The sequence below is a fragment of the Sceloporus occidentalis genome, unplaced genomic scaffold (genome assembly GCF_023333645.1).
Source record: "Sceloporus occidentalis isolate IW3139 unplaced genomic scaffold, rSceOcc1.0.p SCAF_1, whole genome shotgun sequence".
Taxonomy (NCBI): Eukaryota; Metazoa; Chordata; class Lepidosauria; order Squamata; family Phrynosomatidae; genus Sceloporus; species Sceloporus occidentalis.
Window position 1 is genome coordinate 16,601,632 of NW_028316981.1, and position 16,143 is coordinate 16,617,774.

The 16,143-nt window shown below is 41.4% G+C and overlaps 1 protein-coding gene across 1 annotated transcript; it reads left to right on the forward strand.

Annotated features, from left to right (window-relative positions):
- Positions 1-4,593: 4,593 nt before the first annotated feature.
- LOC149320957 (galectin-1-like) lies at positions 4,594-13,533 on the forward strand. The gene is made up of 4 exons (XM_089488904.1): positions 4,594-4,972; positions 7,172-7,248; positions 10,839-11,010; positions 12,534-13,533. Exons 1-4 carry the CDS (start codon positions 4,964-4,966, stop codon positions 12,678-12,680), a joined length of 405 nt encoding a protein of 134 aa, XP_089345030.1. The 5' UTR covers positions 4,594-4,963; the 3' UTR covers positions 12,681-13,533.
- The last annotated feature ends 2,610 nt before the right edge of the window (positions 13,534-16,143 follow it).

Consider the following 16,143-nt stretch of genomic DNA (forward strand, 5'->3'; position numbering starts at 1 on the left):
TTGCCTAGGCATTCGTAGGTCCTCCAGTGCAATTCTATGGTCAATGTTTGGTAGATGTTGACCACTGAGTTGCCCTGGAGGATCTAGAGATTCATAGAGAAGTATTCTCTCAGGTTAACAAAAAATAGTATTTTTTTTATTTGTGGTTTTCCCACTTTCATAGGGGTCCTGTGCCCCTAACCCCTAACCCCAGCTAACATGGATGGTCCACTGTAATTCCGATCAATGATCAAGGTTTGATGCAAGGGTGCAATTGAGTAAAATCTACAAAGCAGCAGTGAGCATGCAGGAATGCACACATGTTGCCATGTTTACAAAACTTACCTGATGGATAAAGCTCTGGACATGAGTCTAGAAAATCAGAGGTTGAAGTGGATTGTGAAGACACGGGTGAACTTGTCTTTGGTTCAGTTGCCCCTCTATTCGCCTGGGAGGTGGGATCCCCAGAGAAGATCTGCTCCAGGCCTTTGTAAAAGGCCAGCTCCTCTGAAGATTTACTCTTGGTCCTGCGTTCTTCCACCATATTATCATGATGACCCTGGGTTCTCATCTGCTCTGCTTCTTTTCCAAATACATCTGGATTGCGGTGACTCTCATGGAGCTGCCCTTGGGCCTTCTCTTCCCCAGGCAAAGCAAGCAAAGCATCCCATTTCTGTGTGCTTTGGGAATCAGCCATCAGAAAGTATCACAGATGAGTGACCCTAAGAACAACAATTACAACAACTCCCAGGAGGAAAAGGAGAAGGAGGAGTAAGGATCTAAGCAGAGGGGGAAATGCAGTGAAACTAAAGGCCCCTAAAGCTGAGATTGCAGCTGTACAAAAAGGGAAAGAGAAAGAAATTAGGGACTACACTAGCAGCCACACACACAGAGGACCAGGCTCACTTGCAAACAAAGACTCAAAATGGAGCTGAACTGAGGAGGGACCCAGGTGGGTGGGCAGAGGGCAGGTGAGATGGTAGGGGCCACCCCTCTGCAGAAATCCCCTCCCTCTTCTGGAATAGGTGCCAGTTCGCATCCATCCGAAATGGTTCACACTGCAATCAAAGTGCATCTTTCAGGAAAACTCAGGGGGAAAAATGAAACCCCAAGATCAATTATCCCTGCTTAAGTGGGTCTTTGAGGTTGTTATCATTGTTGTTGTGTGCCTAAGGTGAACTTATCATGGGGTTTTTCTTGGCAATTTTTTTCAGAGGGGGGTTTGCCAGTGCCATCCTCTAAGGCTGAGAGAGTGTGACTTGCCACTTCCAAATGGCAGTCTTCAGAGCTTTGTTGTTGTTGTTGTGTGTCTTCAAGTCATTCCTGATTTATGGCAATCCTAAGGACATAGGAAGCCATTCAGAGGGGGGTTTGCCAGTGCCATCCTCCGAGACTAAGACTTGCCACTTCAAAATGGAACTCTTCAGAACTTTGTTGTTGTTGTTCTTGGTGCTGTGTGTCCTCAAGCCGATCCCAACTTATGGCAACCCTAATGCCATAGGAGGCCATTTGGAGGGGGCTGGTCTTTGCCATCCTCTGAGGCTGAGAGTGTGTGACTTGCCTAGAGATGTCAAAATGGTAGTCTTCAGAGCTTTGTTGTTCTTGTTGTTGTTGTGTGCCTTCAAGTTGTTTCTGACTTATGACGAACCTAACACAATAGCAGGTCAATCAGAGGGGGTTTGCCAGTGCCATCCTCTGAGGCTGAGAGAGTGTGTCTTGCCTAAGCACTGCAAAATGGCAGTCTTCAGAGCTTTGTTGTTTTTTTATGTTGTTGTTGTGCCTTCAAGTTGTTCCGGACCTACAGTGACCCTAAGGCCAGAGGAGGCCATTCAGAGGGGGTTTGCCAGTGCCATTCTCTGAGGCTGAGAGAGTGTGATGTGCCACTTCAAAATGGCAGTCTTCAGAGCTTTGTTGTTGTTGTTCTGTGCCTTCAAGTCATTCCTGATTTATGGCAATCCTAAGGACATAGGAGGCCATTCGGGGGGGGGGGGGAGGTTGCCAGTGCCATCATCTGAGGCTGAGAGAGTGTGACTTGCCCAATGTCCAGGCTCCCTCCCCCAAAAAACTTAATTGGGTGTGTTCAAAATGCATGTGAGCAATGAAGATACGACCCAGATTCATCCTTTTAAAAAAAAATCTTGAAAATCATTTCTTTTTTTAAAAAAACCTTGAAAACTTCTTAAATGCATCCAGAGATTATTTTCCCCACAGCCACCCTCCACTTTTCTTACGACTTCCTTTTGGTAGCCAGACTTATTTTGGACATGCTCTGTTGGCTGGCAAAGCAGATCTATCTGCTTTCTCCTTTCCTCTCTGTTTTGCTGTTTATGTTTATGTTCAGTAAGGGATGGGGGGGGGGGGGAGTGATGTTTACCTTGTCTGTTATGTGTAACCATACACAACTAGCTCTAGTAGAATCCCATCCTTGCCCAGCTCAAGTTTTGACCTGTTGTTTACAGCAGACATGCTGCTGCAACCTGACACTGAAAATCTGTTCTTCCAGCCTTCCTCACAGTATCAATACTGCTAAAAAACGTTCAGCTCAACAGAGGATGAGGAAAGAGTTTGTTTAAAAGGAGCTGCAGTATAAGAGGACTGGTTAGCATGCAGGGGGTAACTGTGTTGGCCATTTAGTAAATTCAAACAAAAATCCACCAAACATTGATAACTTTATTGGCTAAACAAAATGCACAATATACTTGTTGCAAGCTTTCAAAGCTCCACTGGCTTCTTCATTAGGCAAGATGTTACAAACCAAACAGGAGAAAAAATGTAGATGTTAGTAAACGCAGGCTTTGTTAACTGAGGTATACATAGTGGAGCTTAAGGAAGAACAAAATCAGATACACTCTGCAACTGCTCCAGCTTCAGTTTCTCACAGAGGCCGCCATTTTTGCCTTGGTCCCCAAAAAGTGTTGGTGATGAGATCCAGTTATTTCAGAAAGTGTTTTTGTGGTGTGTCTTCTGACTTACGGCGACCCTAAGGCAAACCTATCATGGGGTTTTCTGGGCAAGTTTCTTCAGAGGGAATCCTCTGAGGCTGAGAGAGTGTGACTTGCCCAGGATCACCCAGTTGGTTTACATGGCTGGGATGAGATTCAAACCCTGGCCTCCAGAGTCATACAGCATTATCACATTAGCGAGATCCTGCGAGAAAATGGGAGTTAAACAAGAGTTAATTTGAATTTGAATTTAAACAGAACTTGCAAATTTGGGAAGTTTATCCCAGTGAATTGCTGCTAAAACGAAATAATGCAAAGTTAATCCACAGTTAAAGCGGGAAAAACCAGCAGCTTTTTAAATTCGGTTTGTTCGGAATTTAAAAAGCTGTTGGTTTTCTCCACTTTTACTGCGGATTAACTTAGCGTTATTTCACATTAACTGCGACGTCGTGTGATAAACTTTGGGCATTTCCGGGTTATGTTCGCATTATACCGCATTTAACTTCCCGTGGGATCTTGCTAGTGTGTTAAACCTGTTCTCGCTAGTGTGGTAAGCTTCCCTGTTCAAATCATTCCACACATTATTAACCAATTTGGGAAAGTTCGTTGTTGGGCTACAACTCCAATAATCCTCAGGCAAGTTGCTGGGGGATTCTGGGAGATGTCATTCAAAAAAGTAAAGAGAGTAAAAAATTTCAGAAGAAATATATTATTGTGATATATTTGTATATATATATCTTGTATTGTATGTATGTATACATATGTATACGTATGTATGTATATCTTCTATTGCAAAGTATTTGAGGTGGCAATCAAGATCAATTGGCTTTACAAAAGACTTGCTCTTGGAAGTGAAAACTGCTAGAACTACTTGGCTGAGCTGCCTGCATTTGAGGTCTCTCCTTAAAGGCCTCTTTAGGAAAATAATCACAAGGAAAGGCTCCAAGTTGCTGCAAAAAAAATACGTATTATTCTTTTTTAAAATCTCTGGGATTTGTAGCTTGGTGAGATACTTAACCTTCCCTTATTCAGACAGCTCTGGTGCCACTGCAAACTACAAATCCCAGTATGCAAGGGGATATCTTGCAGCACCTTTGGGACTGGTTTCAAGCTCCCTTTGCATCCTGATATCCCAGACTATTATTATTATTATTATCATCATTATTATTAAGCTTTATTAATAGAGCGCCGTAAATTTACACAGCGCTGGACATACAACCAGTTTAAAATAAAATAAACCTGCCTAAGGTGTCAAGCTACTAAAACAATTTAACAAAATACATAATAATACATGTTAACATTCAATAGTAAAATATGGCACGCAAATTAAAAAAAACACCGATGATAACAATCAAGTTATCAGATCTATGATAACCATCAATTATGCCTCTGAATTCTACAAATCCTGTTATTCTGCAGGACTGAGCCTTGACACTTAAAGCTGTATCAAACTGCATTAATTCAATTATTATTATTATTATTATTATTATTCTGCAGTGTGGCAGCAACCTTAAAGGAGCCTTCTATTGATTACAATGTTATGCAACCATATGTTTGCAAATCCTGCATCCAATAGCACTCAGCTCCGCCTAAAATGAAGCCAAGCCTCTCCTGGCAGCCAATCAGAAGAAGAAAGAGGCAGCCTCAAGGCTGATGGGATTTGTAGTCCCTGGGCTTTCCATTGGTCTGGGTCCTCTGGGGGGATCAAGAGGGATTGTGGATGTTCAGAGGCATCACTGTGCAATGGATCATAGGGAGGATCTAGTGAGGACAAAGCTTGGAAGATGACTTTTTGAGAGTGCAATAACTGTAGTCTATCAATGTTACTTTCCATTGTAAAGGGTTGACATTAGGAGGAGTTGCAAAACTGCCTTTCCCTTTGGATTAATGGGAGATCAGCCTTTCACCTCCTGCCTGGCAAGGAAGAAAGAAAGACCTCTCCACCTGAAGACTATTGAATAATAAAGACTATTGAATAAGAGGAGGGGGGGAAGCAGGAGCACTTAAGAGGCTTGTGCTGGCTATTTGGGGAAGGTTTCTGAATGGCCCTGGTGAGTTTCTGCAAATCTTTGGATCTATTCCTTGTGGAGGATGACATTTGGGTCTCTTTATGGGGGGAAATTATTGCTTTTCTTTTTATCCCCTGAGGTGAAATTATTAAGTGTGAGATTTATGTCTTTTAACTTTTTAAATGTAATTTTTATACTGTTTTTAGGTTATTGTACCTGTTTTAAATTTTATTGTCATGTGGGTTTTTTAAAAAAAAGTTTTTATCAGTGAGCCGCCTTGGGTCCCTTCTGGGAGAAAGGCGGCATACAAAAGAAATAAAAATAAATATGTGTTTTGTGTATTTTTTTTAATCTGTTGCACTTTTAGCCTGTCCTGCGAGTGTAGAGTTTAAACAGCAGTGTATAGAATTTTAGAGATCTTGTAGCACCATTGAAACTAAGTGAAAGAAAGAAGTTGGCAGCATGAGCTTTCCTAGACTTCAGTCTACTTCCTCAGATGCATTTGAATTTGCATTCTTCAAATGCATCTGAGGAAGGAGATTTTAGCCTAGTGGAAGCTCTACAGTAGTCTATCCTGTTACTGGTGAGTTTAAACATCAATTTATAGAATTGGAGGAGACCCAAAGGTCATCCAGTCCAACCTTCACCACATAGGAATTTGTTGTTGTTGTTGTTGTTGTTGTTGCGTGCCTTCAGGTTGTTTCCAACTTATGGCAACCCTCAAGTGAACCTATTATAGGGTCTTCTTGACACATTTCTTCAGAGAAGGTTTGTCAATGCTATCCTCTGAGGCTGAGAGAATGTGACTTGCTCAAAGTCACTGAGTGGGTTTCATGGTCAAGCTGGGATTCAAACCCTGGTCTCCAGAGTCATAGTCCAATGTTCAAACCGCTATGCCCCACTGTCTGTCGCACAGGATTACACAATGTAAATACGGGTTGAGTGTCTTATCCGAAATGCTTTGGTCCAGAGGTCTTTTGGCTTTCAGCATTTTTTTGGATTTCAGAATTCCTTTATTTGAATATACTGGAAATAAGACCCAAGTCAAAACTCATTTTTGTTTCATATACACCACATAGACGTAGCCTGAAGGTAATTTTATGCAATATTTTAAATAATGTTTGTGCCTTAAACAATGTTTGTGTACACTGAACCATCAGGAGGCAAAGGTGTCACTCTTTCAGCCACCCATGAAAAAGGTGTTGTTTTTTGGAACATTTTGGATTTTGGGTTTTCAGATGCGGGGGACTCTACCTGTAGCATATTTAGAAATGTGGATGCCACACATCTTGCCTATATCCTTCTCTAGACGATAATGGTAACTTAATTAAATCTATGTTCATAACCAAACCCCACTGAACTTGGTGTGTGTTTTTTCCCTGTGTATTTTTTGGCTGCCCCTTGGGAGTTTCCATTGTTTGGTCCAGAAAGGATCAAGGAAGCAATGAGCTGTGTATCTTAGAAGCTAACAAATGTTATTAGGGAGCATGTACAGTATATGATAAAAGCGATGGACCAGTATTAATAAGAACCAGCATGATAAAGTCACTATAGTGCTTTGAATACTGGATTAGGGTTACTGCCACAGTGCAGAATTAATGCAGTTTGGCACCGCTTTAATTGTCATGGCTCCATCCTGTGGGATGTTGGGATTTGTAATTTGTTGCTGCACTTTAGCTCTCTGAGAGAGAAGGCTAAATATCTCCACAAAACGACACATTCTACAGTTCCATAGCACGGAGCCCTGGAGGTTATAGCAGTGTCAAACTGCATTGATGCGGCCATGTAGATACAGCCTGGGAAAACAGGATCCTAAACCTTGCTCAGCCACAGTAACCCACTGGGCGACCTTGGGTAATTTATAGTTTTTCAACCTAAGAGGCAGCCTTCCACTGAATAAACCTTGCCACGAAAACTCTCCTTGCCATATGTTGGAGTTGACTTGAAGCGATGTAACAAAAACTTGGTGATGCTAACAATTTATTATACTTCAATCCTCTCCTTTCTTTCTGGAAGCAAAATGCAGCATGCACACCTGGGCCTCCTCCCCACATTTATCCTCACAACAACCCTGTGAGGTACATTAGGCCTAGCAATAGCAACTAGTTCAAAGTCCCTCAGTAAACTTCATGGCCATGTCAAAACCCTGGTCTACTGAATATACTCGTGTTGATAGTAGTATATAAGAAATCGTGAAGCTAATGAAGTTCTTTGCTCTTGTATCTTTCCTTGCCTTTTTAGAAACTGGTTGCCCACTCCAGGATAAAGTCTGGGGAATGCATCAAAGTGAAAGGCAAAGTGTCGCCAGAGGCCACAAGGTTTGTATTCATTGTAGGTTTTTTAGTTAAAAAGAGCTTAACTGAAATGAGGATTGTCTGGTTCATTTATTCCAAAATAACTCTCAGATCCCCCTCCTCAATAACAAAACTGCTGTAGACCTTGTATAGCAAATGGACACAACTTGAAAAGGGATTTTAATGAGTTCAAACCCACATGTCTCCACTAGCACAGGCTCTGCTTCAGAAATTAATTCCCCTTTAAAAATGGTCTTTATATTACCAGATGTAGCCTTTTGTGACTCAAAACTATAGCAGAAGATTTTTTTTAACAATTTATTTTAAATCTGTTTCCCCCCCTTTAAGCACTTACAACAAACTTTGTATTTCTTGGGGCATATATTTCATAAGTTGCTTACAATCAAATGTGGGAGTGTTGTTTTTGCCATAGCCTTAGGTCAGATACACAGATACAGCTTATGGATCCAGTCTCCATTGCCTCTTTCTGTTTAAATCTCCCTTTAGAGTTCAGGCTGGTTGCTTTGTTTTGAGGGCTTTAAAGTACAAGGTATTGTCTTCTGATTAAAGGTCAGGTTTTATTTCTACTTCCTTTATTGTTATTGTGTGACCTCAAGTCATTGCCAACTTGTGGCAACCTTAAGGCTTTCATAGCAAGATTTGTACAAAAAATGGGGAGGAAGTATCTGTATTCTTGGCCTTCTTCCTCCCACTAATCGTATGTCACCTCCAGACTGATGCAACATATTTAATAAACCTATTCCTGTTACTGTTTTAAATCTGTCTCTGACTATCCTTCAAGCCTGAATTGGAGTCAGGCTACACATACCAAGTGACATATCCACACAAGAACACAACAACAAGTCCCCGTTTATAGGGGGGCACACCGAGGTCCTGTAACCCAATCCAGAAAGGAATTAATTGGGGGAACAAACAAGGTCAATGGCAGAATTCCCTAGGAGTTGGAACTGCAGGACCAACCTGGGAAAAGCTTTCTGGCACATATATTTATGGCCTAAGATGTTTTGCCACCAAAATTTGATAAATGTTCTAAATTTGAAATCCCCTTTTCAGGGTATATAGTTATTTAAAAAAGGCATTTGACAGTTACACACTGGGATGTGGTTCCACAACCCCCGGTGAATAACAAAAGCCATACACTAACAGTAATAAGTCTCATTAAATACAATGGATAGTAAAATGGTGACCTTTATATAAAATGGCAAAATCAGTTCCAAAATTGCTTTTTGGAATTTATATATTTTAAAAATATTTGCAAGCTGTGGATGCTTGAATCTGTGGATACAGAATCTGTGGATATGGAGGGCTACTTTAGCTGGCTGTACAACAGTTTAATGGGGCACGTGTGCAGTAATTTTACTCTTATTTAATTCCGCTGAGCTTCCTTTATTATTATTCAGGAACTATAGTCAAAGTGTTAAAGTGCTTTGACAATATGCTTAAAATAGTTAAACATTAGGATCCTTTTGTTTTGGTGCAAACATTCCTCTTTCCTTGCTTGATCTCTGTTGAATCTAAGGAGTTTATCACACGAAGAAGATTGGGAGTTTATCCCATGAATATCCTGGAAAAATCACATAATTATGCTAAACAATTTTACACGACGTCGCACAAAACCCACCATTAAAGTGGTCACAAAGAAGCATTAACGCCTGTCTTTGTACTTTCAGGATTTCAGTGACAGTGCATTTCTGATATAACTTTATTTGCGCAATTGCTTGTGATAATCATTTGCGCAGTTACTTGCCATTTTCGCTTTACTTACGGGATGTGCCTTAATTGTGCTTTAATCTCTCTTTAGTGCTGCAATTAGGCCCAGTGTGATAAACTCCTAAACCCTAGAAACAATAACTGGGCCTTAGCAAATTCAGGTGTCTAATCATTGGATGATTTGAACAGATGGACTTAAATATTAACCAAATAATCTTACTGACATAGTATTTAGACATAATATTAAGATGCTAGTATTATTTAAAGCTAATATTTTCTTAATAATTCTTGCCAAGAAAAACCCAGGAAGGGCCATCATAAATCAGAAATGACTTGAAGGCGAATGGGTCTACTCTAGTTGGGACTAACCAAATGGATTCCAGACCTATCTGATCATTTCTAGTAGGAGTAGGCAGCAGTGGCCCTCCAGATGATTTTAAACTGAACCTCTCACCATCCTTCTCTCCTGTCTAGGAGACTGATGAGAACTGGGACATGTGGGTTAAGATTGATGGGAGCTGTAGTCCAAAAACACTGGAGCGTCTCAGTGGCCCACCTTTCCTTTATAATTTGTATAAATGCATTCCAGTTTACCTGAACCAAACAGAGGAGGTCAGATCTATAAGCCTAGACCTCTGAGGGGAAACTCACATTTAAAACTTTATGCAATTTCAAATGCTGCTACTAGTTTCAAAAATAATATAATTCCATCGGTAGGATAAAAAAAAAAAACCTATGCCTACATATGAAAGGAGAGACAGAAGGCCACCAGATGTTTTGGACTACAAAGTACATAATCTTTGGCCATTGGCTGTTCTTTTCTTTATCTCCTCAGAGTCACATTTAGTGGGAACATAGGGCCTTCTTGGTGACTTTTCGCAGGCACTATCTTCAGAGAATAGCATCATTTTGTTATCTTTCCCTAGACAGGTGAAAACCCTTGTTTTGGCAGGCCTTTGAGGTCTGATTGCTCATGGGAGTATTGTTTTTCTTTTCATGGCCATGCTTTTAATTCTATGAGCAGTTTATTTATATTCTTATTTATGATGTGTACCTTTAGCTATACCTCTTTTAACTTTAGCTATACCTCTACGCAGGGAAAAGGTGGGTATAAATAAATAATAGCTGGAGCATATGGAAGGTGTAGTCAACACCTCTATATGGCAGGTTTAGGATGACTGAGGCTCCTGAGATCCCAGTTGGGCAGCAAGACGTCAGATCTGGCTATGGTAGTACATACCTTAGTTACATCCCATTGGACTACTGTAATGCACTGTACAAAGGCTGTCCTTTGAAGAGTGTTTGGAAATTGAAGGCTTTCACGGCCAGCATCCATATTTTTCTGTGGGTTTTTTTGGGCTGTGTGGTTGCAGCCCAAAAAACCCACAGAAAACTACAGTGTTCAGAAACTTCAGCCGGTCGAAAGAACTACAGCCAGGCTGTTAACTGGGGCAGATTATAGAGACCACACAATACTCCTGTTGAAATAGCTCTACCTAAGCTACCAGTTTGCTTCTGGACACAATTCAAAGTGCTGGTTATGACCTATAAAGCCCTATATGGCTGAAGTCCAGGCTGTTTGGCAGACCGTATCTCCCTGGATGAGCTAGTCTGGGCTCTAAGTTCATCAGGAGATGCCCTTCTCTCAGTCCCACCATCATCACAAGCACAGTTGGTGAGAACAAGAGAGAGGCCCTTCTCAGTGGCTGCCCCTAAACTCTGGAACTATGGTTTTTGGGGGTATGTTTCTCATTGCATTGTTTAAATAGTGAGCTGCTTTGAGTCCCAATTTTGGGGGGAAGCTGGATATAAATAAATGTTGTTGTTGTTGTTCTTATTGATGGGTGCTAGGAGAGCCCTCTAATAAGCCCTCTTTGTTTTAGCTTTTCCCTCAACCTGGGCTGGGATGAGACAAACCTGATCCTTCACTTCAACCCTCGATTTGATTTTCATGGGGACATCAGGACCATTGTTTGCAACTCTAAGAGCGCAGGAGAGTGGGGTGATGAACTGCGAGAATCAGAATTCCCCTTCCATCAGGGAGAAGAGACCAAAGTGAGTAAGAAACTCCCTCTGGGAATAATCAAGGGATTGGCCTGAGCTGATGAGAATGAAACGACCCAAGATGGCTTTTCACCAAAACTTGGTAAATGACACTCTCTCTAGAGCTGATCATTAAACAGAAAGGAATGCAGGGATTACTAAAAGTCAGCATAGGTTTTTCAAAAAAACAAGTCATGCCAGACTAATCTCCTTTTTTTGATAGCCACAAGCTTGGTAGATGTGATTTCAGTAAGGCCTCTGACAAGGTCTCCATTATATCCTTGGAAAAAAGATAGTACAGTGGGCCTTTGCTGTTCGCTGGGGTTTGGTTCCAGGACCCCCCATGGATAACAAAATCTGTGGATGCTCATGTCCCATTAAATATAATGAAAAAGGAAAATGGTGTCTCTAATATAAAATGAAAAATCAAGGTTTCCTATTTGGAATGTATACTTTTAAAAAAATATTTTCAAGCCGTGGATGCTTGAATCCATGGATAAAAATCCATGGATAAGGAAGGCCGACTGTAAAATGTAGGCTAGACTATCTGATCAGTAAGTGGAATTGTAATTGACTGACTGACCAAACCCAAAGGGAAATCGACAAGGCTCATTCTGGAGAGAGGTGACTAGTGGGGTGCCACAGGATTCTGTCCTAGGCCCAATGCTATTCAATATCTTTACCAGTAACTTGGATGAAGGAATAGAGGGCATGTTTGTCAAAGGTGCAGATGGCACCAAATTAGGAGGGGTAGCTGATATCCCAGAGGAGAGGATCAAAATTCAAAATGACCTGAATAGATCAGAAAGCTGGGCCAAAACTAACAAAATGAATTTCATCACTAGATGGCCAATACAAAAACCAAATAGACTACATGATAGGAAGCAGAAGATGGAGGAGTTCTGTTAGGCCAAAACTAGATCAAGTGCTGGGTGTGGCACAGATCATGAGCTACTTCTATCAAATATTGGAGTAACCTGAAGAAGAAAGTGGGGGGGAGTTCATCATACCAAAATGCAACCTAATCAAAGGACACCAGACAGATGGCCTTCCAGCCTCTGTTTAAAAACCTCCACAGGAGACTCCATCACATTCTGAGACACCATATTATGGAAGCTGTAGTATTTGTGCAAGTCAAGGTGACAAAACTCAAATTATATATATAGGTAGAACCTTCCTTATCCAGAATTCTGAAATCCAAATTATTCCAAAAACGAAAAGCTTTTTTCATGGGTAGTTCAGATATTGACACCTTTGCTTTCTGATGATTCAGTGTACACAAGCTTTGTTTCATGCACACAATTATTTAAAATACTGTATAAAATTATCTTTAGGCTATGTGTGTAAGGGGTACATTTGAATTTAAACTTGTCCTCCATCTCCAAGAGATCTCATTATTTATGTATATGCAAATGCAGATATTCCAAAATCCAAAAATATCCAAATCTCAAAACACCTTTGGTCCCAAGTAGATAAGGGCGAGTCGACCTGTACGCCTTCTTGGGAATGGTTCTAATTTTTGCTCTCTTTTCCAGATCTGTGTCTCCTTTGATGCTGAAGAAGTGACTGTGAAGCTGCCTGAAGGGCAGGAACTTAAGTTCCCAAACAGGTTGAGACTGGAAACTGCAGAGTACTTCTCTGTTGCTGGCGATCTTGATATTAAATCTGTTAAGTTTGACTGACCTTCCTTGGACCTATCTTTTGCCTTGCATCCTGAAGGATACTTGGCATGAGTCAAATGAGAATATGATTCGGTTCTTTCAATTTTTCTTGATTACAAATTGTTCAAACTCTATAGATTCCGCTTCCTGTCTTTTTACCTTGTGTCACATCTCATTCCCCTTCCAAATAACATTTCCTGTGACATATAGTTTAGAGCAGTGATGAAGAAAGGCATATCCTCATGTCACACAAGAAAACCAGGACACATGTGGGCAAGCAGTGTCAGATTGTGGTCAAGAGGGTAAAAGTTTTAATGATGAAAAACACACAACCTTGGAGAGGCTGCAGCAGTTCGTTTTTGCCTGAGCTGCTTGGAAAGGGAAGACTTCACCTTCCTCTCTTCTCCCCCTGCTGAGTTTATGGAGAAAAAAACACTTTTGTATTTTAAACTCAGTTTGCAGCCATTGAAGTAAGTTGAAGATAAAGGGGGGAAAGTGAGAAGCGGAGGGAGAAACCAGGACACTTTAAAAGCAGCTGAAAAAGTGGGATCACAGAGAACAAGTTGGGACAGTTGGAGGGTAAGGAAACATGTTTGACCTAGGACTGATTTCTAATTTGGGATGTGTTGGTGAAAGATTTAATCTAGCACAGTGTGGGCTAACCCTTGGAGTGGCACTAAATCAAAGTAAGCAGGAGCAGAAATAGCTGTTAGCAATTTGGATTTTCTCCCAAATTTTCTGTTCATGGCTACTCCAGAGTAAGCCCATTCAGTAACTTTCTGAACTACAAAAAGGAGCTCATTTTCCATGAAATGAGAGGAGGAAGAGAAGATTGTGTGTCAGATAGAGAACCCTTCTGAGCCACAACTGAAAGGTTGCCTTAGATGCTTCTGGTGATGAAGTACAGAGAAATAAATCTAGAAGGATTGTGTCTAAAAAGTTTAAAGACAATGCTAGAGGTAGAAGAATGGGGTTGGAAAGTGCCTCAGAGGTCATCTAGGATGGTGTAACTCAAAGTCCTGTTCCTTGATCCATTGGCTGCTGATCCTTAGAGGGCTCCTAGGATAGAAAGACATAATTGAAACCAATGGCCATAATAGTTTGATATAGCAAACTTGAAGGTTTTTCTTCTTTTTTTTAATCTGCTAGGGACTGGTAACGTATTTGTGTCGATTGGCCACAACAGTTTCTTTCCCTTTTGGAAACTTGCTATGGACCAGCAACCAATGGCTCATGGACCAGCACTGCTTTGGCCACACATGCCCCTTCGCCAGTATAGGGGATCTATGTGTCCATGATTGCTGGTCATCCGCCTCTGCTGTGAATGTTTCAATAAAGAAGAGTTCCAAAACTTCTGAGGCAATCTTTTCTGTTGATAGAGTAGTTTATACCATTACATGGTTGTTCTATAAAATTTGGTTTGCATCTTTCTTGTACCATGAGAAGCAGAGCTAGAGAACCCATGGTTTTCCCAGTGTGGTTGAACCCCTGATGATCAGTTAGGCTGCTGCCTTTACGTACACAGCAACCCTGACTTGGTGTAAAAGAAAGGTAAAGCTAGTTCCTTGACATAAATATCTAATTGTAATCTACTGTAGGGGGTGGTGCTCATCTCTGTTACTAAGCGAAAGACCCAGCGTTGTCAGGACTACTCTGGTGGTCATGCAGCCAGCATAACTGCACAGATCGTTGTTACCTCTCTACTGTTTATCTATCCTTTTATCTACTTGACCTTGCATGCTTTCGAATGGCATTGACTACCCCTTTTACTCACTCAGTAGTCTCCTACCTATTGAGTGAGCCAGAAAGGAGAAGTATCTACCACACATATGGTATGCTAATGTTGAGGTAGAATAGATGCAAACTGCAGGAAAAGAGATTCCACCTCAACATTAGGAGGAACTTCCTACAGTAAGGCAGTTGGACAGTGGAACATACTCCCTCAGAGTGTAGTGGAGTCTACTTCCTTGGAGGTCTTTAAACAGAGGGTGGATGGCCATCTGTCAGTGGGGATGCTTTGACTAAAAATTCCTGCATGATGGGGTCGGACTGGATGGCCCTTGTGGTCTCTTCCAACTCTATGATTCTATTCTATGTACTGGCTGTCCAAGAACCTTGGCCATACTCCCAGGCTTTACAAACTGGAAAAAAAATATTATAATTGAACAAGAAGGTTCTGAAGTTACTTTCCACAGGTCTGTTGGCAACTATAGTGTCCAAGTCAGAACAGGTCCAAGCAGTTCTATCTTCCAGTTGTATCCCATTGGCAGGTTATACATTGTCTTGATGATGCCTGTAAAGTGCCATGCACATTTATGGTGCTTTATAAATAAACAAAAAGAATAATGATAAGGACAGGCAAATTGTTCAGTGGGGGCTGTGAAGAGGTCTAAATTAACTTTTCATAGACTAGGATGTCAAAGACCTCCTAGAACTTGAAACAGTTCCATTGGATGGCTCTTTCCAAATACAATGATAGTACAGAAAATTGTTTCCCTCCTCTTCCTCTTAATGTCATGGAGGAGGCTTTGAAATTGGTTCTATCTAGCCTGTTTGGTTGATTTTCTGTTAATGTTACCAGAGTTGAATTCTCGCTCCTTTCATTGCTGTCAGTTCCATAAAAACAACAGTGGTTTAGTTGGGGTTCCACTCTGTGCAAAGGATTTTCCTACTGAGGAGAGAGCAAGCTTGTTTTCTGCTACCCCAGAGAATAGGACCTGAAGCAATGAATTCAATCTACAAGAAAAGAGATTCCACTTAAACATTAGGAAGGAAGTTCCTAATGAAAAGAGCCGTGGGACAGTGGAATATGCTGCCTCCGAAAGTGGTGGAGCCTCCTCCTTTGGAGGTCTTTAAACAGGGGCCGAATGGCCATCTGATGGGAATGCTTTGATTGAGAGTTCTTGCAGGGCAGGGGTTGGACTGGAAGGCCCTTGTGGTCTCTTCCAACTCTATGATTCTCTAAAAGCCCAGGAGACATCATGCCTACCATCCTGGTCATTTTTTCCATTTCACAGCTCAACTGGCCTTTTACAGAACTGTGTGCTGAGGAAACAGGAAAAAACCCTGTGAACCATCAGATGATCATCCAGCTCTACCAGCCTCTGGGGTCAAGGAGCAATATATATTGGTCCGCTAACCCTCTAAGGGCTACACATTCCAGCGGATGCAAACTACAGACGGATTAGTGGATTAACAGCTTCCCTGCACGTGTCCAGCAGCCCACTACAGTAGGCCCTCCACATTCGCTGCGGTTAGGGGCACAGGACCCCCATGAAAGTGAAAAAAACTGCAATTACAAAAACACTACTATTTTACCTAAAGAGACCACCTCTCTAGGAAACTCTAGGTCCTCCAGCACAACCCTATGGTCAACATATGGCAAACGTTGGCCACAGAATCATGCTGGAGGACCTACAAATGCCCAGAGAAGTGTTTTCTTTAGTCATCTCTAGATTCTCCAGCGCAGCTCTATGGTCAGTTT

Bases quoted from the DNA above. Each gene is read 5' to 3' on its own strand.
- LOC149320957 (XM_089488904.1), top strand. The intron at 7,249-10,838 runs GTTTGTATTCAT...TCTTTGTTTTAG, and splicing joins GTGTCGCCAGAGGCCACAAG to CTTTTCCCTCAACCTGGGCT. The intron at 11,011-12,533 runs GTGAGTAAGAAA...TCTCTTTTCCAG, and splicing joins ATCAGGGAGAAGAGACCAAA to ATCTGTGTCTCCTTTGATGC.